The 21,779-nt window shown below is 45.7% G+C and overlaps 1 protein-coding gene and 2 long non-coding RNA genes across 4 annotated transcripts in view; 2 read left to right on the plus strand and 1 right to left on the minus strand.

Moving 5' to 3' along the window:
• Window positions 1-21,779, plus strand: part of PRR12 (proline rich 12) — a 50,147-nt gene that overhangs the window by 22,640 nt on the left and 5,728 nt on the right. Inside the window, exons 5-14 of one of the 2 annotated variants that reach the window (XM_081166010.1) lie at window positions 585-1,203; window positions 2,829-3,148; window positions 4,281-4,397; window positions 5,714-5,847; window positions 6,718-6,832; window positions 6,887-7,172; window positions 10,096-10,221; window positions 14,041-14,138; window positions 14,743-14,871; window positions 20,691-20,786. In XM_081166010.1, coding sequence (XP_081022136.1) covers window positions 585-1,203; window positions 2,829-3,148; window positions 4,281-4,397; window positions 5,714-5,847; window positions 6,718-6,832; window positions 6,887-7,172; window positions 10,096-10,221; window positions 14,041-14,138; window positions 14,743-14,871; window positions 20,691-20,786 — 2,040 coding nt within the window. Of the gene's footprint in view, window positions 1-584; window positions 1,204-2,828; window positions 3,149-4,280; window positions 4,398-5,713; window positions 5,848-6,717; window positions 7,173-10,095; window positions 10,222-14,040; window positions 14,139-14,742; window positions 14,872-20,690; window positions 20,787-21,779 lie in introns of both variants that reach the window. The other variant, XM_081166009.1, reaches the window with a different exon arrangement.
• On the minus strand, window positions 10,228-12,735 carry LOC308571382. The gene is made up of 3 exons (XR_014001357.1): window positions 12,476-12,735; window positions 11,447-12,116; window positions 10,228-10,607 (listed from the first exon to the last, which is right to left on the minus strand). It is a non-coding gene; the product is annotated as an uncharacterized lncRNA (long non-coding RNA).
• LOC308571483 lies at window positions 20,795-21,696 on the plus strand. The gene is made up of 2 exons (XR_014001480.1): window positions 20,795-21,192; window positions 21,288-21,696. It is a non-coding gene; the product is annotated as an uncharacterized lncRNA (long non-coding RNA).

Genomic DNA, 21,779 nt, shown 5'->3' on the forward strand with positions numbered 1-21,779 from the left:
CCACGCATTTTACTCAAGCACAGAATTGGTTGCTGAATGTGGTACCTAGTGGATTTCAGGTTTTGTTTTTCAAAAATTTGGTTTCTAGTCCTCGTGTGAGTGGAGAAAATAGGCTGTGTCTACAGTGGGGTGGCTTCAAAGCCAGAGATGAGCAGGGTGGGACTTCCAGTTGGCCATAGGGTGGCTTCCAGTGCCGCACAGAGCTTTCCTGTTGTTCGCTTCCTTCTTATGTGAGCTGACTCCTGGGCATCCTGCAGTTCTCTCACTCTGTTCCCTTTCCATCTGCCACCCAGCTCCTTCAAAACAAAAAACAAAAAAACCAAGCCAGAGCTCTCAGAAACCCATAATTTTGGAAGCAGAATAAATGGTGAAGATATATGCAAAATGTATCTTGATTTGGTTGGAAAATGGTGGGTCCAGAAAGCTGGTGAATGGTGAAACCCTAAAAATAAAATAAAAAGGAGAGAGAAAACCGGAGGTCGGTTAAGACAAGACGCAAAGCCAACATCGGGGGGCGAGTCCAGGAAGTCTCCCCGAGACTCCTCCTCCCCTCCCCCAATTCCTGTCCCTTCTCTTTTCCTCAGATCAAACTTCCAGTCCCCAAAGGTTTGGAGGGGTCTCAGTTGGAGGCTTCCACCCCATCTCATCAGCCCGCTCAAGAGAGCAGTCTGGATAGCAGCCAGACCCGAGAGAAGATCAAACAGAAGATCAAAGAAGTGGAAGAGAAGCAGCCTGAAATGAAGTCGGGGTTCATGGCCTCCTTCCTGGACTTCCTTAAGTCGGGCAAGCGTCAGACGCTGCCTTCCTCTGCCTCCTCCACCTCCTCGGCCGCCACAGTCGGGGCCCCCGGCACGGCGGTTACCATGGTTGCGCCTTCAGGCAGCCCCTCCAAGACGCCCCGTCCCCCGTCGGCCACATCCTCATCCTCCTCATCCCAGCCACCGCCTCCCTTCAGCATGGCGCCCCCGATGCTGCCTGGCGGCTTGGATGGGCCCGAAGGGGACCCTGCCGGGCTCGTGATGAGCTGCACCAGCCCCTGCAAGCGGCTGGATGAGGAGCTGAAGCGCAACCTGGAGACCCTGCCCTCCTTCTCGTCCGACGAGGAGGACTCCGTCAGCAAGAACCAGGACCTCCAGAAGAGCATCTCCTCAGCCATCTCGGCGCTCTACGACCCCACCGACCGCAAGGAGGGAGAACCCAATGGTGAGCGCCAGTCCCCTGTCCAAACCTTGAGTTGGGTCCCGGGCCATTGTTTCTCTCCTGATTTACATAACCTATCTTGATTTCGGGAGGGCATTAGTTTCTGAGCAAGATAGACTTCCATCTGATATTTAGCATGCATTTTTTTCTGCATTCTTTCAACAGTTCTTGCATCCTGAATGTAGACATTCTTCCTGATCAAATGCCTTTCTGCTGCACGCAGCGGTGTTAGAAATTAGCCAGGCGCTTTTTGCACCTGGCATGGGTGCAATTGCAACCACACAGCTTTGGATGCCAGGTTGGCAACCAGGAAAAGCAAAATGTCACTTAGAGAGGGATCTGAAATATTTCTTTGAAGTTTGAATTGACCATAGCCTAGGTTTAAGGTGCCATTTGGTGATTAGATTATGTATCTGAGTTTCTACACACTGCACACATGCTCCCTTATATTTTCCTAATAACCTGTCTACTTACCAAATTACGTTTCTCTTTCCCCCAAGACCCAAGCACCACCCCACCTCAAAACTCAAACTCTAGATAATTTAATGCAGTATTGATGTGAAGTAAAAAATAATAATCAAGAAGGCCCTGCTCTTGTCAGCATAAAAGGGAACACATTTACCAATCCAGTTCCAGGCAGAAAACTTTCTGGGGGATTTTTACTGGAAAATCAATAAAAATTATTATTATTTTTATTATTTTTAAAAAAGAAAACTTTCTGGGGGATTTTCCACTACTAAACTTTTCTTCTGAAAAATGTTCCATTCTGAAAAGAATAACATAAGGAATGCACATAGAAACACAGAATTGTAAAGTTGGAAGGGACTCCAAGGGTCATGTAGTCCAGCTCCCTCCGATTCAGGAATCTCAGCTAGATCATACATAACAATTGGCCACCCAGCCTCTGATTAAAAACCTCCGTCCGAGGAAGGAGAATCCACCACCTCTCATGGGATCCTGTTCCGCTGGCATAGATCTTAAAGACTGATGAATTTATTATGGCAGAATTTTTCATGAATTGCAGTCTACTTCATCATATGTGTGAGGTGTGACCCCAAGTTACAAGTATATATGTGCATGGTTTGCAGGGAGGATTGGTAAATTAAATTCCAAAGTACCCATTTCTTTAACTGATTGATGTAGCTTTGCATCAATAAATACTCCCTGGGCATCTTGCAAGGAAAACAACGCTTTAAAAATGCTGTGTATAATAATTAAAAACCATCGAAGAAACAAATAAAAAACACACCAGCCAACTCACCCTTTCTGATGATACAGCCAGCATGGCATAGTCCTGATTTAAAACCACAATTAATTAAAAAGCCTAGGGCGGAGGTGAGGAGTCTTTGTGACCCTACAGGTGTTGCAGGACTACAACTTCCACCATCCTGACGATTGGCCATTCTTGCTGGGGCTGATGGGAGTTGTAGTCCAACAACAGCTGGAGGACCATATCCCTGTTCTAGGTGAATAAAAAGGTCTTTGCCTGACCCTAGAAGGACTATAGTGAAGGTGTCAGGCAAGACTTTCTGGGGAGACCACTCCCCAGCTAGGAGGCCACTGCTGAGTAAGGTGGATTTCTGTTCTTGCTTGCTTACTAACCCCTGCCACTTCCCCCACCACCATAGATGTGCCACCCGTGGAGGAGAAAATCCCCAGCCCAGCTCCCTCAGTGGAGGCAGATGTCCAGCCAGAGCTACCCCCGCCGCCCATCTCCCCAGCTCCCTCGCCCAAGGAGGCTCCACCTGTCCCCGAGGAGCCACCTGTTCAGGCGTCTCCTGAGCCCGAGGACCCTGAGGACACACGGCCTCTTCACCTTGCCAAGAAGCAGGAGACGGCGGCCATTTGTGGAGAGACGGACGAAGAGGAGGCAGAGAGCGGTGGGGAAGGGATCTTCCGAGAGCGCGATGAGTTTGTCATCCGCGTGGAGGACGTTCAGGCCCTCAAGGTGCGTTAAGGAGATATTATTATTATTATTATTATTATTATTATTATTATTATTATTAATTTATTGAGAAAATTTTCAGTGAACAAATAAAGAAGCGAGGAATAAAGCAAGAAAGGAAAAAGTGCTTGAGATTGTAATACAATATATGTTGGTAAAGAAGTACTGCTGTTACTACAGTGAGTATACAGTTATTAGCAAGTCATAATTTTTATAAATGCATTCCAAATAACATTATATTTAGCCATGCACAATCTGCGTTGAAAAGCAAGTCCGTTCCTATGTTGCGGGTGGCGCTGTGGTCTAAACCACTGAGCCTCTTGGGCTTGCCGATCGCAAGGTCGTTAGTTCGAATCCACCCGACGTGGTGAGCTCCCGTTGCTTTGTCCCAGCGCCTGCCAACCTAGCAGTTCGAAAGCATACCAGCTTAGTAGATAAATAGGTACCACCGCAGCGGAAAGGTAAATAGCATTTCCGTGCGCCAGAAGCTGTTTAGTCACACTGGCCACACAACCCAGAAAAGCTGTCTGCAGTCAAACGCCGGCTCCCTTGGCCTGAAAGCGGAGATGAGTGCTGCATCCCATAATCAAATTTGACTGGACTTAACAGTCCGGGCTCCTTTACCTTTACCGTATCTTCTATTCATTGATCAAAGTGGGCCATATTATTATCTTTCTGGGCTTGGAGCAGAAACAAAGCCTTAAAAGCATAAAATGTGAGTGACATTTTCAAGCGTTTCACGTATTTCAGTGTCTTGAATTCTTACTCTTGGGTAAGTTTTAGTTTGAGCTTTTTAAAAAAAATCATAATAATGCTTAAAATCAAAATGTTACATTGGATCTGACACTAGTCTCCCTTCTGAGGGACTAGACTAAATAGGCTTACACAAGTTGGGCTTATAACCATGTGCTGTAAATCACAAGCAAAGAGGGTTGCTGATGCCCTCAGATTCTGCTTGCGGGCTTTCCTTGTGTGTCTGGTCAGCCGCTGTGAGAGCAGGATGTTTGACTAAGTGGGCCTTTGGCCTGATCCAGCAGAGCTTCTTATCTGCAGAGTAGTTGCATCACAGCAGCTAGGCTGGTTTGGAGTTCTTTGCATCCCTGGTACCATCACCCCTTTCTCTGCCCTCCTGCAGCTCGCTCTTCAGACTGGGCGGGAGCCGCCGCCAATCTGGCGGGTTCAGAAAGCTTTGCTCCAGAAGTTCACCCCTGAAATAAAGGATGGGCAGCGACAATTTTGCGCAACCAGCAATGTAAGTGTCCCCATTGCTCGCTCACCATGCAAAAAATCGTACTTTCGGTGAATGTAGGCAAAAGAACTTCAGAGGTGGGAGGTCTACATGAGCTTTACGCAGTTGTATTTGGCACAGTGGCTTGATTTCTGGGTTTTAACCACCAGCACCTCTACCATTTTGTATATCCCTTCTTTTCTTTCTCTTCCCACTGCTGAGGAAATACATATTTCCATACCAATAAGTTTCTCTCTCCACTCCCATTTCAGCATGTTTCTGCCACGGCTGTGGCAGAATTTTTTCCCTATTGCCTTTATTTTATTGATTAGCATTGCTGTGTTATAGCATTTCCTGATTAAAAGTTTTGATGCAACCCTACTCTGGTATTACTTTTAGCAACAAAGAGTGGATAATAAATATTTAAATAAATAAAGTTGTTGTTGTTAATTGTCTGCCCTTCACATTAAGTTTCCAGGGCAGGTGACGACATTAAAACACAATATTAAAACCTAAAACTGTTGGGTGAGGGGCGGACGATTAACAACAACAGGAATAATAATAATAATAATAATAATAATAATAATAATAATAATAATAATAATAAGCAACTTCCCTCACCCACCCCCCACAAGATTTTATTAAAGTTTTCACAATACAGTAAAATAATATTTGGAATAAAGAAAATCAGAAAGACAAAAGGAAAAGAGGGGAAAAACAAGAAAAGATACTCTTTCTCTGAGTAAAAAGAAGAAGAGAAGAAGCAGAGAAAGAAGGAACATTAAAAATAACACCAATAATAATAATCGTGGTAAAACAAATATATATATATATATCTAGCCCTCGTATCATAATTAAACCTTAGAATCATAGAATCATAGAGTTGGAAGAGACCACAAGGGCCATCTAGTCCAACCCCCTGCCAAGCAGGAACCTTAATCTTCAACCCACATACAACTCTCACCTGAAAAAGCTTCCACCTTTCTCAGCCTCACACCCTGAGGAAAACTCACTCTGACCTGTCTCCCACCCAGGTCTCTCTCTTTTAGCCATCACTTCTCTGTATGAATAATATTAAACAACTTCCAATCATAAGAATAAGGCAGTTCCTAAAAATATACACCTCAAGGGTATGAGGTAAGCCAGAGGCAGAAATACTTTTTTGTGCTTGAGGGAAGTAAATCCGCTTGAACTGACTGATATTGTGGGCGAAGGATTGGGTTTTTCTGCTGTGTATCACCTCATTATTTCTGGAGGTGGAAAAGAGCTGTGTTGCAGACATTCTCTCCCCGCCATCCCCATTTTGATATTCAATTCCTTCCTTCCCTGTCCCCCCTCAGTATCTGGGCTATTTTGGCGATGCCAAGAACCGGTACCAGCGCCTCTACGTTAAATTCTTGGAGAACATCAACAAGAAGGATTACGTCCGCGTCTGCTCCAAGAAGCCTTGGCACCGGCCCCTCCAAGCTGTCAGGTAAAGGAGCAGGAAGCGGGGGGGGGGGGGGTGTGTCTCCCATATGAGAGGCCAGTTCCACTCGCAGAGAAGCACCAAAAAGCCTTCGAGCCACTTCCTCACGTTGATTTATTCCAGTTTGTGAAGTGCCCCTTTTCTAGAATTGCGAGTTCGATGGCCGAAAAACACACCTCCCCACAAATAACCCCTCCCCTGTATTAAACTGTTCAGGTGACATGCCTGGGAGAGATTTTTTCTCAGATCCTTTACCTCCACTGCCACCCTCTATTTCTACAGTTATTTCACCTGACACGCGGGAGAGTATTTAGCTCCTCACCTGAAGGAGCAAAGAGCTCAGCCTCTCTGTTTTCTCACCTGCCTAGTCATGAAACTGACTCCATACCACGCCTCTTCCACCTGTCAAAGGAATGAGCTATTCCAGGCATAGGCAAACTCGGCCCACCAGATATTTTTTTGAGACTACAATTCCCATCATCCCTGACCACTGGTCCTGTTAGCTGGGGATGATGGGAGCTGTAGTCCCAAAACATCTGGAGGGCCGAGTTTGCCTGTGCTTGGGGTATACCATGACTGCCTTCCTCACTATCCTGAGATTTTCTGTGCCACGGCCTGTTCCCCGCTGCCTCGTGACTCCAGCTTGAACTGTGAATCGGATGGTAGCAAACACTCCTTCTTTTCACAGACTTGACAGTATATAAGGCCAGCCTTGTCCTCTCAGCTCCCCAGCCCTCCGTCGCCCCGCTTCTCCTTTTCCCCTTAAAGCCTCCCTTGCACCCCAACACACACACATACACACAGGCGCCTCAGCAAACCTAGCCCCTGAGGCAGAGCCTATATTTGGATCTCACGGCTATGTCTGTCCTGCTGCAGGAGACAGAGCCAGCCCAAGGCGTCTGGCCCCAAGACCCCGGTGCTGCCCAAAGTTGAGAAGCCTGAGAAGGTGGAAGTCCCGGAGAAGGCTGAGAAGGCCGAGAAGCCCCCCAAGGCTGAGAAGCCCCCCAAGGCCGAAAAAGCGGACAAAGCCGAGAAGCCCCCCAAGGCCGAGAAAGCGCCGAAGCTGGAAAAGCCCCCCAAGGTCGAGAAGTCTGAAAAGCCCCCCAAGGCGGAAAAAGTGGCCAAAGTAGAAAAGCCCCCCAAGGCGGAGAAAACTGACCCCCCTGTTCCCGTCCCCGCAAAAGCTTCCCCAGCCGGCGGAGCGTCGAAACCCAAGCCTAAGCCAGCCAAGGTGAAAGCTGAGCCCCCTCCCAAGAAGAGGAAAAAATGGCTTGCTGAGGCAGCGTCCTCCTCTGACTCAGATTCCAGCCCTGACCAGCAGAGCGAGGAGGGTGAGTAGACTGATGCAGCCTGGCATCCATTGGTGCCGGAAGACGAGGCGGTCCTTGAACTGAGTTGTGGGCCCACAGAGAGTTTTTGAGGGGAGAAACTGTCCATGGTAGAGTTGAAGAGAGAGCCTTTTGACTTGAAAGCTCAGGGAGAGAGAGGGAGAGAGAGAAATTCATGAAGGATTGCTCAGTTAGTTAGAGTGGTGCTGATAACACCAAGGTTGCAAGTTCGATTCCCAGAAGGATCAGTTGCATATTCCTCCATTGCAAGGGGTTGGACTAGAGCAGTGTTTTCCAACCTTGGGTCTCCAGCTGTTTTTCGACTACAGTTCCCATCATCCCTGACCACTGGTCTTGCTAGCTAGGGATGATGGGAGTTGTAGTCCAAAAAAAACAGCTGGAGACCAAAGGTTGGGAAACATTGGACTAGATGGTCCTCAGGGTCCCTTCCAACCAATTTCTATGACAGCCTGGTGTTTGTTTGTTTACTTACTTACTTACCATATATACTCGAGTACAGTGGTACCTTGCAAGACGAATGCCTCGCAAGACGAAAAACGCGCAAGACAAAAGAGTTTTCCGTTTTTTGAGTCGTTCCGCAAGACGAATTTCCCTATGGGCTTGCTTCGCAAGACGAAACATCTTGCGAGTTTGTTTCCTTTTTCTTAAAGCTGCTAAGCCGTTAATAGCCGTGCTTCGCAAGACGAAAAAACCGCAAGACGAAGAGACTCGCGGAACGGATTAATTTCGTCTTGCGAGGCACCACTGTATAAGCCGACTTTTTCAGCACATTTTTAATGCTGAAAAAGCCCCCCCCCCCCCGGCTTATACTTGAGTGAGGGTCCTTTCGGGCTGCTCCTTCCTCCTCCTCCGCCTTTGCCGCTGTTGGCGGCGGCGGAGGAACGAGTAGCCCAAAAGCAGCCCTTTCGAGCTGCTTGTTCTTCCTCCGCCGCTGCCACCAGCAGCCTCTGCCTCTTGGCAGCACCCTAGGTGGCAGGGGGACAGGAGGGCCTGGGGGGGGGGAGAGAGAGAAGCGCCCTCTGCCATGTGTGCATGCGCGCGCCCACACTACGGCCCACCAGGAGGTTTGTGGTGTGGTGAACCGGCTTATACTCGAGTCAATAAGTTTTCCCAGTTTTTTGTGGTATAATTAGGTGCCTCAGCTTATATTAGGGTCGGCTTATACAGTGGTACCTCGGGTTAAATACTTAATTCGTTCCGGAGGTCCGTTCTTAACCTGAAACTGTTCTTAACCTGTAGCACCACTTTAGCTAATGGGGCCTCCTACTGTTGCCGTGCCGCCAGAGCACGATTTCTGTTCTCATCCTGAAGCAAAGTTCTTAACCCAAGGTACTATTTCTGGGTTAGAGGAGTCTGTAACCTGAAGCGTATGTAACCTGAAGCGTATGTAACCCGAGGTACCACTGTATTTGAGTATATATGGTACTTACTTACTTACTTATTTACTTGCTGCCACTTACTTACTTAGCACTGCAGTTTCTAAGCAGTGTACAATGAGTTTTCAAATAGATACAAAGGAGAGAACATCTCCCTTCTTTATTACATTTATATGCTGCCTTTTCCTTCCAAGGATCAGAAAGTGGTGTACATGGTTCTGCTTCTCCCCGTTTCATCCTCACAACAACCCTGTAGGGTAGGATAGGCTAAGCGACGGTGACTGGCCCCAAGCTTCACGGCTGAGTGGGGATTTGAACCCCGGCCTCCCAGGTCACAATCCCAACACTCTAACCATATACCACACACTGGCTCCAGAGTATTAGCTACACTAACTGGTGGCAGCTCTGCACGGTTTCATGCTGGGGACATTCCCCAACCCCACCTGGAGATGTCAGGCATTGAATCTGGGACCTGCTGCATGCAAGGCAAATGCTGTATCACTGAGCTCTCCATAGTTAGAATCTTAGCAGTTTAAATCAGCCATAAAATCAGAAGAGTGCACTTTAAGAGACTTGCTGAGATAAAAGTCGTTGCCAGGCGCCTGAAGGTTTGGCAGGGAAGGGCCCACAGTACTGAATACCCGGGGAGCACAACTAACCACAACTCTCTCAGTGACCTTGGTGATCGAGCAGGGAGATTAGGCACTGAGCAGTCCTTGAGTTCTCCCTGGATCCAAGTTAAGGGCCTTGGAAACAACGTGCGACGAAACTGCAAAGGTGGAGCAGGTGCGAGGAACCTTTTGCCGTCTGAACTACACCTCCCACAAGCCGTTGACCTCGCTTGCTGCGGCTGATGGGAGCTTTAGTCAATGATGTCTGAAAAGCTAAAGGTTCAGAGAGCCACACATTGTGTGTGTTGGTGTTGGTGTCTTCCTAGTGACCCTGGAGACAGACTGAGGGAGATTCTTATAAAGACCTTGATGGTGAGGAGGGAGGAGTAAAAGAAGGAATCCCCCTGTCCCTAAATGGACTTGCCCAGAAAAAACACACTTTAAAATACTGTTATAAATAAATGAATACGAAAAGTAGTACAGTGGTACCTCAGGTTACATACGCTTCAGGTTACATATGCTTCAGGTTACAGACTCTGCTAACCCATAAATATTACCTCAGGTTAATAACTTTGCTTCAGGATGAGAACAGAAATCGTGCGGCGGCAGCGGGAGGCCCCATTAGCTAAAGTGGTCTTCAGGTTAAGAATAGTTTCAGGTTAAGAACGGACCTTCGGAACAAATTAAGTACGTAACCAGAGGTACCACTGTATCTGAAGTGCCAAGTTGGGGGGAAATTCCGGTGCAGTTAGAATGAAAGCTGGACTGCGCTCTCTCTTCCGTTATTTTATTTGTAACTTTCCCCTGCCCTTTCATTGTGTGTCGTTTTTATATCAGCTGCCTCAGAACGTTTTTAGGAAAGCCCGGGATGTTCGTGCCTTAAATAAATGCTAAGCTAACTCTCCATCTCCTATCTAGAGCGTGTGCCGACGGGCCGTATTCTGAACACGCGAGCTATGAAGGAGATGTACCGCAGCTACGTGGAAATGCTGGTCAGCACTGCCCTCGACCCAGACATGATCCAAGCTCTTGAGGATACAAACGGTGCGCATTCGTGAATGGTGGTATATTGATCGGCCCTGTGGGTCAGTCGCCTGCCCCCACAAATGGCAGAGTTTATTTGCTCAAAATTGGCCAGTCCTTGGGAGATCTCTGGAGCCCTGCGCTTCCTCCTTCCTTTCTCTGCCAGCAGGGCTGAGCTGCTCATCTCTGTTATGTCATTGTTGGCCTCTTGGAGGCCCAGAGGCTTTTGCTCCCTGTAGAGATGCTTGCTTGGAAAACTCTGAAGCTGCCTGAATGATAGGCTTTCCTTTTCTTCGTTGCCATAGTAAAGGCTGTAAGTTTGCCCTTCTTTCAACATTAAATTCTTTAAGGCAGGGGTTACCAAACGGTGGTCTTGCCTTCAGCTTCATTCAGAAGGCCTGCAGCACCTTAAACAACAGAATGCCGAGGCACACTTTTATATATATATATAAAGAATACGAAGCTGAAAATGAATGAACTGCAGCTAAAATATTATGTTCATTTTTCATATGGTCTAGTCCTTCCCCTGCCCACCCCCTAATATTCTTAAAGGTCTCTTCTCCAGTCTTCAGAGAGTAGCTGGAAGTTGGGAGGCAGAAAAGGGTCCTTCTTTCCTTCCACTCTGCAGTTTTAATCTGAAATCATAGGCGCGGTACTGCGCCCAGAACTCAGAAACTGCTCACCCTAATGAAATTCCCTGTTGCAAAACGTGCCTAGGGCAATGGGAGTTTTGAACACTGCCTGCGGCCTGTCTGTGAAGAATGCAGACTGCAGTACAGCAAAATACAGTGTAAGAAATTAAAAGGCCAATAAGAATACCATTAAGAATTGCAATTGCTACAACGGGCGGGGTGTGTGTGTGTGTGTAAATCATTAAGTGGTCCTTCAAGTCCACCAGCAATTCTCAAGTGATCTGTGAGGTGGTGGGTGGGTGGAGTTTGGAAGCCACTGTTTTAAGGCCTAGGCCAGCTACTTAGCTGATACCTTCATGGGTTGTTGTTTTAATAGGTTTACTGTTGTAGAATTGACTCAGGAACCTCCGCATCTCATGGGCTGCCTTGGTGTTGCATTGCAGTGAAGTTACTGTTTATAAACAAACAAACAAACAATAAGCCTTTTTTGTAAATAAATAATAAGTAAATAATGGTTTTAAAACACTGCATAAAGATGCCAGATTTCACACTGCACAGCAGCCTTGTAAACAAGCCCACAAAATGTACTAGTCCACGTAAAATGTTTTACTAGCCTGCTAGGGGCTTCCTGAGAAGGGGACTGAGGGCTCTGTTCATCCTCCAGCACCTCTGCATTTTTATGCAGGAGGAAAGTGGCTTTTAGAATTTGTAATGTAGTTTCATTGGGAGTGTATTTCACAAAGAATAGATGGTACTGTCATTGGGAATGTATTTCACAAAGAATAGTTGGTGCTAGAGAAAGGAGGTGGCAGTTGGAAACTGGCAGTTGGAAACTGGCAGTTGGGGTTTGGTTGGTCACTCTGCTAGTTCTCTCTTGACTGTGAGGGTGAGAGGTGTGGGGACTTTATGCAGACGCTGTCTGGGTGAGTTTGTAAATCATACTGACAGTGGCTCCCCTCCTTTGCCAGCCTTCTTCCACCACCACCACCATCAGATATTTGTTTGCATGCCACTTTCCCACCAAATTCTGCCTGAGCAAATGAACAATTAGCATGACCACTTAAAAATGCAGAAATTGCTCCGTTTGGTAGGCGCAGAGGCAGGTCAGAGAGATCCACTCCTCATCTACCAGCTCACTCCCTCACATTAAATTTCCATGTCGCCTCTGGCTACCAGGCCTGTGCTTCAATCCAAAGCTGTTGCACAGTTTAATCACAGCTTTGACCTCTTGCAGGTTAAAGCCTTATGCTTCTCTGGGGCTAGAAAGGAGAGCTACAGTGGTACCTCGCAAGACGAATGCCTCGCAAGACAAAAAACTCGCTAGACGAAAGGTTTTTTTGTTTTTTGAGCTGCTTCGCAAGACGATTTTCCCTATGGGCTTGCTTCGCAAGACGAAAACGTCTTGCAAGTTTGTTTCCTTTTTCTTAACACCGTTAATACAGTTGCAACTTGACTTCGAGGAGCAACTCATAGAACGCGGTGTGGTAGCCTTTTTTTTGAGGTTTTTAAAGACTTTGGTGATTTTTGAAGCTTTTCCAAAACTTTCCCGACACCGTGCTTCACTAGACGAAAAAAATCGCAAGACGACAAAACTCGCGGAACGAATTAATTTCGTCTTGCGAGGCACCACTGTATGTTGCCACAGCTTCTCAGAGGAATCAAAGGACTAAATACAAGAAGACAAGAAGCGTTTTCCTTAAAGTGAAATGATTCTCTTATTAATGTGTAGCACAAGCAGCTCCTTTCAAGGAAGTCAGATCCTGCCCAGGAGTTCTTGCACCATCAGAAAGCAAATGCAGCATTTTAAATATTTTTCTGTGACTTCCCCTTCTCCACAGAATTCTGACTGCAGAAAATTGGATCCCCTTAGTGCAAAATGCTAGACATTTCTGGCTTTAGTCGCAGGTTTGTTTGTGTTCGATACTTGTTAAGGGCCTAGAAAAATTACTTAGTGAAAACTACAGTAACATTTAAAAATATACCAGTGTAGAGATAGATAATTTATTGCAGTCGGAGACCAGCTTATATAACACACTTGGGGATACAGTCACAGAAGGAAAACAAACAATTAAAACAATGTACAACAATAAATTAAAAATTTATAAATGCGATAAGCATATAGACACTTAAAACTTTAAAATAAACTGGCCCAGAGTCATCCATGGAACTGAGTTTGGGGATTTTCCTAACGGACTAGCTTGAGTCGGGAGATGGTCTGCGCCTACAGATCTGTACACAGAATCTGGCAACCATCAGGGTCGTCTTCTGATCTTTGCCTAACAGGAAAAGGTCAAATTTTTGCTTTTCCGGGAGGTCAGCGAGCCTCACCATTAGGGGATCAATGGTCTTACTATGTGCCTCTTCATAAAAGGGACGTCTAAAGAACAAGTGCTCTGGGCCCGCCCTGTGGAATGCCCTCCCATCAGATGTCAAAGCGATAAACAACTACCTGACATTCAGAAGACATCTGAAGGCAGCCCTGTTCAGGGAAGTTTTTAATATGTGACATTTTAGTGTATTTTTCATCTTTGTTGGAAGCCGCCCAGAGTGGCGGGGTACAAATAATAAATTATTATTATTATTATTATTATTATTATTATTATTATTATTATTATTATTATTATTATGAGCTTCCTATCTCCCCCAATGAACAGGTGCAAAGTCTCTGAGCATATGGGACTTTTTTAAAGGCTCCTTCCAGGGCCGGCAAGGGCAGAGCCGAGTTCTGACGAGTGTAAAGGCCCTTCTTGCATTTTTTACCAGTGTATGATAAGAGCCCACGATAAATTTGAAATCCAAGCCACTATCTCCCCATCCTGATTTACAAAGCTGCAACCAAATTAAAATATAAATTGGCCTTTCCCAAGCATGTGCTGGCTGGGGCTAATGGGAGTTATAGTCACTATCTTTGGGCAAAGGGTCATATAAATCATAGGAGTTAAAAACGTGACCCAAGAGCAGCGAGGAAAACTACAAGAGCTACGCATTGAGATGATTCATTTGCTTTTAAGGAAACACCAACCAAAACATGGTTTTTAAAGCCCTGGGAGGTTAGAACAGTCTCGGATGCTGGAAAGAACACACTGTGGATGTCAGGCAAGCTTCTGCAAGGAGTGCTCCATAACTGGGGGCCAAAAGTGACCACTGAAATACCCACCAAGGACACTGTGTGTGATGCTTAAAATCTCTTTTGTCAATCCTCCCGCAGATGAACTTTATCTTCCGCCCATGCGAAAGATTGATGGGATATTGAACGATCACAAGAAAAAGGTGCTGAAGAGAGTATCTCTTAATCCGTCGCTACAGGTATGGAAATGGGGCAAGTGGAAAATGTTTAACGCTTCGTCCCACACCCTGCCTGAGATAGCATTGTGTAGAAATGCCTATTTTAGATATGTAGTTTTCTCTATTGCTAAGGCCTGTCTTGGATACTTCCTTCCAATTTACCTTCACAACAACCATGAGAGAGTGAAGTCCGGAAGATTTGTTGTGCGACTGTGGCTTAGGTGATGGTTCCCCAAATTTCTGAGTTCATTGATGCCATTGAGGAGCTTATAAAGTTGTTGTTGACCCCTTAGGAGTGAAAGTGAAGTAAAGTCAGGGAATATCCGTATATAATCAGCATTTGTTAATCCTCAACCAGCATTACTAAGCATCATAAAAATTAAAAATAAAGAAATAAAACGTGAAAGTAACGACACCAGACTTTTCATTTAGCAACATGGCCTGAGATACTGTTATGTTATATTGGTATCTTACTCAATACAGAGGCTCATAGTTCCTAATTACATTTTTAGCACTATACCACATAAACTACCTCTGGCCCTTTTTGACACAGGAGGTCAGTCTGACAGCCACAGGTTATGTGAAATCTGCTGTCTCACAGTGAATATTTTTGTCCGTCATGCAGGAGGCTCTCCACACGTTCCCCCAACTCCACACCGAGACGTGCGACACCACAGTCAAGTTGCGCCTAGGGGGCGAACCTTACAACCGCAAGACACTCAACAAACTCAAGAAGAATGTATCCAAACAGCAGGTAGGTGGGAGCCAAGATGGAATCAAGGACCTGCAGCAAACAGATCAACACTGAGTATGGTTCTAGATGCTGTTTTTTTTTTTTTTTTTTTTGAGTGGGAGAGAGAGTCCCTCTCTTCCTGTTTCATCCTCTCAGCCCTGTGAGGTAGACTTGAATCAGAGAAAGATAGGGAGGCTCAAGGTCACCCAGGGAGAGCTTCATAATGATGTGAACCTGGCTCTCCCCACTCCTAGTCTGAATCTCTACCAACTGCAGCATATTGGCCACGTTTGCGTGCCATGGTAAACTGTAAACCATAGCTTACTGTGCCCGAATGAATCACTCTGCTCCTCCCAGCTTGCAGGAGGCAAACTACAACTACTGGCTTAACGTTAGGCCCAAACCAGGGAATGTGGTTCATGTCACTCCTAGCAAATCACAAGTAGTACGTCAGGAGCAAACCTAGGCTACAAATCGTGGTTTGTTGGGAGTGGAACAAGTCATTATCCCTGGTTCAGACAAAACACTAAGCCAGGGGGTTGTGGTCTGTTTCCTCTAGAATAATAGAATTAGAATTAATAATAGAATTAGATTAATAGCAATAGAATTATAACTTCCAAGAAAAATCTTAACAGTTCAAATATTCATCCAAGAGAAGAGAATATTGACACTGTTTAAAGCCATGCCATGGTTTCTGTCTGCCTCTCTTTCTCTTTCTTTCCCTCCCCAGCTCTCTTGCTCTCCTGTTACTTGGGTATGGTAGTTCTGTTATGTAGAGTGCTAGGGATGTCTAATGAAGATTTTCCAGCACCCTCCCAAAAATGCAGTTGCCCAGTGCTTGGAGTGCAATCTCGCATCAGTCGCTCTTCCTTCCTGTGTCTGAAGGCATGGACAGAAAACTCTGAATGGAAACCGTGCAGTGGCTTAGGCAAGAGACAAAAGAGGGAAACCAGGAAGTGCAGAAGCGCAGTCCCTAAAGGCCCTAACTGGAATTGAGGGGAGGGAGAGAAAACCTCCCATTTTAGCATATGAGAGGGCCCTATGCTCCCATCAGCGAACAAAATGGAAATGGAGAGTGTTGACTTTTCTTTCTCATTTAATCAAGCAAGCCAGATGGGCAAGGGGTGCCCCAAAAGAGGTTCTGTGCCCGGACGGTGCTCACTCTGGAACACCAACTTAACATTTTAACAGAACTTTTTATGGCGCCCATCTCCCAAAGGAGGCCTTTGTTTTATACAAGCGGGTCAGCTCTGTAGTGGAGCACAAAGGTGTGAAGTGCAAAGTCCATCCCAAAGACCTGTTGTTATTTCTTCACCCCAACCCCACCCCAGCAGTGCACTGCTCAGCAAAGCTGACAGTGTGATGGCTTCCCTTCCATCAGGAATTCCACCACAATGGATTTTTAAACCACCAGCATGCAAGTCTTCAGCTGTCCAGGCTATAGGAGACTCCCTTCTTCTAACCAGCAAGCAATGATGGTGGTGGGGTCTCTAGTTCCTCATGCCTTTGTGCCTTAAAAATTCAGAGCATGGCATGCATCTCAGTCTAGGGATGGACAAACGGGCTAAGTCTGTTTTCATCTGTACCTGCATGTGCACAAAAGTGAGTGCACCGTCCTGGTTCAGTGTACATATTTAAGGGGAAATCCTGCAGCCATTTCTCCCCTGCAAAATGTACCCAGGGGAGCTCACTCCAAACTAAGGAGCAGACAAAACCCTCCCTCTTCACACCACTCTTTTTCTTGGATGCAACCAGACTGCATTAACAAAATTAATAGCATCCACATCCTGTGCTTCGCTGCTTGTATTTGGAAGAAAAAAGGCATGAAAATCTCTAAAATATGCCATTTTGATTACACACCAGGAACCCACAGTGTGTTGAAACATATTTATATTTTTATTTTGGAAATGAGAACCATTGAGCACTGCATCTTCAAACCACAGAACTCTAAGGAATTTCTCATTTAGTCTGTATCTCTCATTTCCGGCTCTGAGGAATTAAAACATCCTCAAGGGAGCAAATGTTCAGAACTCACCACTTTCAGTTTTGAAAAATAAATAAGGGGTTTTTGCAAACTTGAATATAGTTCTTTCTCACCGTTCTCGTTCTTGGTTTCGGCCACAAGAATGCCTGTTGGGTTTTTTGCTACTGTTGTCGTTTTCTGCTCTTTGCTGCCTGCAAAAGTAGTGTGATCATAAGAACCTAAGAAAAGCCTGCCTGATCAGTCCTGTTCTCACCATCACCAACCAGAAGTCTGTGGAAAAGCTCTCATTTTTTTTCTTTATTCTTTTTACCATGGGAAGCATGCAGTCTTAAGAAAATTGGACAAAGGAAGGAAAAGTAGGAGAAATTCAATGAAGCAACAGAAGCTGTCAAGGATAAGAGAGGGTTAAGAAGTTCAGAGCAGGCCTTGTGAGAGGGAAGGTGTTCTGGAAGGGTGGTGGGCGGCTCGGCATAGAGACAAGAAGGCCGTTTCCATCGTAGGGAGGGAGCAACAAGATCGCAGGAGAGGGGAAGAAGGCAGCCTTGGAGCAGATTATGATCTGTGGTGTGTGCCAGGAGAGGGGAATAAAGGGGGGTGAGTGAGGAAGCATGGGCCTGATGGACACATGGAAGAGGATAAGCTGGATTGCACCACTTCAGATGGCAGGCAGAGATCATATTGTTGGAATATTTCCCTTCCTAAGAAAATTCCCTGCAGGTAAAATAACTAATTAGGGAAACAGGATTCTAGTTCACCCCCACTGCCTTTCCACTTGCAGGGAATTGTTTCATTTTTGAAATGTTGGGAGGGGTTTGAATATTATTGTCAATTAAATTCATTAATCTCTTCCTATGAAGCATCTCAAGGCAATTTCACTGTACAATGAAAATATGTATAAAGCAATTGCATATGTAAGAACTGTTGCCCCAATTGCATAAATAGAAGCAGTTTGAAATCCAGTACAGATACAAACTGAAGTAAAAAAAAACTGCTTGAAAGTTTTGTTGAAAGAGGAGAGTCCTCAGCAGATGCTTCCCAATAAATAACAGGAGGGAGTTCCAAAGGAAATTGGATGTCACCCCCCACTCCAGTCTGAAATAGAACATCCTATCAAACCACCTTTGAGTTCTGCTATTTACCGTATTTTTTGCACCATAACACTCACTTTTTTCCTCCTAGAAAGTAAGGGGAAATGTCTGTGCGTGTTATGGAGGAAATGCCTACGGGTGGCATGCCTACGGATTTTCCTCCTCTAAAAACTACGTGCGTGTTATGGTCGGGTGCGTGTTATAGAGCGAAAAATACGGTAATTCCCTTGTCATTCTACTCATTTCAGGCCTCGGTCAGGGCTAGGGAGGTGTAGAATCTTGAATATTAACCATCTGTAAGCTAAGGCAGCTATCACCAGTCTTTTCGGACCAGTAGGCACATTCCTAATCTTGTGTGATTGCTGAGGGTGCCAGTCACAAAACGGCTGCCATGGAGTACTGCAACATGGCTGCCAAGGAGTGTGTGACATAACACAATATTGTCACCGCTGCTGTTTCCCACCCCTAGTGGGGAGTCAGCCATGTCCTGCTAGGCCTGATTGTGGAGGCACAGCTGTTAAAGGCACAAAACCTTAAAACAAAGCCTAGACTGCTGTCCAGCACCCGCTTACCTGGCAGTAAAGGTAAAGGGACCCCTGACCATTAGGTTCAGTCATGACTGACTCTGGGGTTGCAGCGCTCATCTCGCTTTATTGGCCGAGGGAGCCGGCATACAGCTTCCGGGTCATGTGGCCAGCATAACTAAGCCGCTTCTGGCGAACCAGAGCAGCGCACGGAAACGCCGTTTACCTTCCCGCCGGAGCGGTACCTATTTATCTACTTGCACTTTGACGTGCTTTCGAACTGCTAGGTTGGCAGGAGCAGGGACCGAGCAACAGGAGCTCACCCTGTCGTGGGGATTCGAACCGCTGACCTTCTTATCAGCAAGCCCTAGGCTCTGTGGTTTAACCCACAGCGCCACCCACATCCCTTACCTGGCAGTAAGCTGCATTAAAAACAGAGAGACATGCTTATGAAGTACACCTGTGTGGCCTTGTATTGTAAGTTAACCATACAAGGAATTTTTAAGGAGTGCCTGCACAGCAGCAGACACACCTGAGTCACTCTGCCAGTATTTCACATTTTGCATTTGCCTTTTTTTTCTTTTTTGCATGGGAAGCATGCAGTCTTAAGAAAAATGAGCAAAGGAAAAGAAGGTGAAATTCAGTGAAGCAACAGCAGCTGTCAAGGATAAGAGAGGGTTAAGAAGTTCAGAGCAGGCCTTGTGTGGGAGGGAAGGTGTTCTGGAAGGGTGGTGGGCAGCTCGGCAAGAAGGCCGTTTCCATCGTAGGGAGGGAGCAGGAGAGGGGAAGAAGGTGGCCTTGGAGCAGATTATGATCTGTGGTGTGTGCCAGGAGAGGGGAATAAAGGGAGATGGGATTCTTTAATAGCCACACTTACGGTTAAGTAGTATTTTCAGAAAACAACTTCTAGGGAATGCATGATCTCAGACGAACCCACCACAGGAAAGATGTATCTTGGTTGCTAGATAAAAAGAAAGGGCTACTAGAAAGGACTACTAGAAAATAGGAGAGAAGCAAGAAAATTGCACTTAAAGGTGGGGAGGGAGGGTGGCAGGGCCGGAACAGAAGCTCTTTAGGACCTGAGGAATTCCTCTTGCCTGTCGTCCAAGCTGCTCAGTTATCAATCACAGCTCTTAACTTCACTCATTGGCTAACGACTCTGAAAGGCAGAAGAAGCCAGGCTGGCTAATTTTACATAAACTGATTAGGGTACTTGTACATTTAAAAAAAATAATGCATTGCGATGTACAGGACTTGATGGATTGTTTGAACGAAAGACTCTGTTCCGATATGCAAGACTAGATGCCAGGCCAAGACCAGCCAGCCCCTATGCAAGGAAGAAGCCTCAGCCAAAGAACATAAAAGAAGATACAGAAGAAGAGTGGCAAAATCAATTACTGAACTATGCAGGACAAATTATTACAAAAAAGGGCAATTGTTCGAGGCATATCTTTTAAGCTTTGTGTACAGATTTTTACATTAGTGTAACTTTTAAAAGTCACTTGTAATAAGATGAAGGTTTTAAAATTGGGTTGTTAAGTATATAAGGTTTTATGGACGTGCTTAAACAAGTATTTTATAATGGAACCAAGAGGGGAAGTGGAGGGAAGTTGACTGAAAATGTATGGATTAATTTGGTTATGATTTTTTTCTGTTTTTTCCGTATTGTTATTTTTGGAGAATTAATAAATTGTTATTAAAAAGGGGGGTACTTGCACATTTTGCAACATAGCTTTCTTTCTCGGAGGGCTAGAGATTTTCCTTTTCTATGAGTCTGGGGTCCCTTCCAGAGGGTGCCAGTGAAGGCCTTTGCAGGCATCATGGATTGGCAACCTCTGGGCTGAGGGGTAGCCCTTCAAAAAGTTGCTGGGACTCCAGTTCCCACCATCCCTGATGATTGGCCACGCTGGCTGTGGCTGATGGGTGTTGGAGTCCCACAGCAACCGGAGGGCACTGCATTGACTTACCGCTGCAGGAAGTTCTGGGCGCTGAGGTGAAGATGCCATAGCAACAGGAGGGAGAAATTAACTTTGCAGAGGCAGAAGTGGAAGACATGGCTGCCAGGGAAGAGATAGTAATGAGCAAGGGCAGGCGGACTTATTGATTATTGTGAAACATTTAGGGAGGGAACGGTATGATTCTGAGGTACTTCGGGTAGGTGAAATGGAGGATCTTGTGAGCAGTGGGCTGTGATTTCTTGTAAGTGATTTCTCCCTGTTATTTCTTCACCCTTATTGCTGACAGGAATTCAGTGTGGAGGTGGAGAAGTCCTTTTTCTACACTCTGTACCATTCCCTTCACCACTACAAGTACCACACATTTCTGCGTTGTAAGGATGAGGTGAGTAAGAACCGTACCATTTTACTTCCATCACCTGGGTTCCCTTTTTTCTACGGATAGAACTCCCCCCACCCCCCGTAAAGAAGTGAGGAGTGGGCAGGTGTGAGGTGAAATCCAGGCTGCACAAACTCCTCTGTCTTGGCTGTGCTTTTTTGGCGCAATGAAAACATGTCTTTGCACAAATAATACCGGAGGTTGTTGCACAGAGACGCTGCTGCATTCTCTGGGAGACAGGTGCTCTTGGGGGGAAACGGCCAACCAAGGTGACTGGAAACTTGTTTCTTAATTTTTAAAAAAATAGATTTTTGTGGCAGCTGGGCTTTCTGGAATACCTTGGGTATCCTGGCCTTCTTGGGGGCAGGGTGTCCCGTGCATTGAGGAGAAAGAGATCAAATTGCAAGGCTCAGTCAAACTCATGGAGCTGTTTGGTGGGGTGCATTCTTCCAGGTTCCCATTGCAATGTAGAATCATAGAACTGTAGAGTTGGAAGAGACCCAAAAGGTCATCTTTTCCAACCCCCTGCAGTGCAGGACACATTTTGCCCAAAGTAGAACTCCAACCCACAATCTTGAAATTAAGAGTCTTATACTCTACTGACTTATCCATGGTATTCAGTTAAGGTTTACTCAGAGTTAGACCCGAAATTAACGAACACGGCTAAATTAGGTCCATTAATTTCAGTGGTTCTACTCTGAGGAGAACCTAGTTGAATGCCAAAAAAAAAAAAAAATCCCCATTGTCTTAAACCATAACAGTGTGAGTTAACAACAGTATGGTTGGTGATACCATGAGGTGTCTCCTCAGTCTTTATGGTAGAACTTTGAGCTTTCACTCTTAAACTGAGGATGATGTATATACTGCAGGGCGTGCAGATCATAGAGGTGCAAAACGTGGAATTGGGTTCAGAATTCAGCTACTATTTTTAGAAAAAAGTTTATTGTCCCTGTTGTTGCAAAGATATCCTTGTAACTTTGTGATCATGGCCTAGTAAAA

The sequence above is a fragment of the Podarcis bocagei genome, assembly GCF_964188305.1.
Source record: "Podarcis bocagei genome assembly, chromosome: 13".
In the NCBI taxonomy this organism is placed as follows: domain Eukaryota; kingdom Metazoa; phylum Chordata; class Lepidosauria; order Squamata; family Lacertidae; genus Podarcis; species Podarcis bocagei.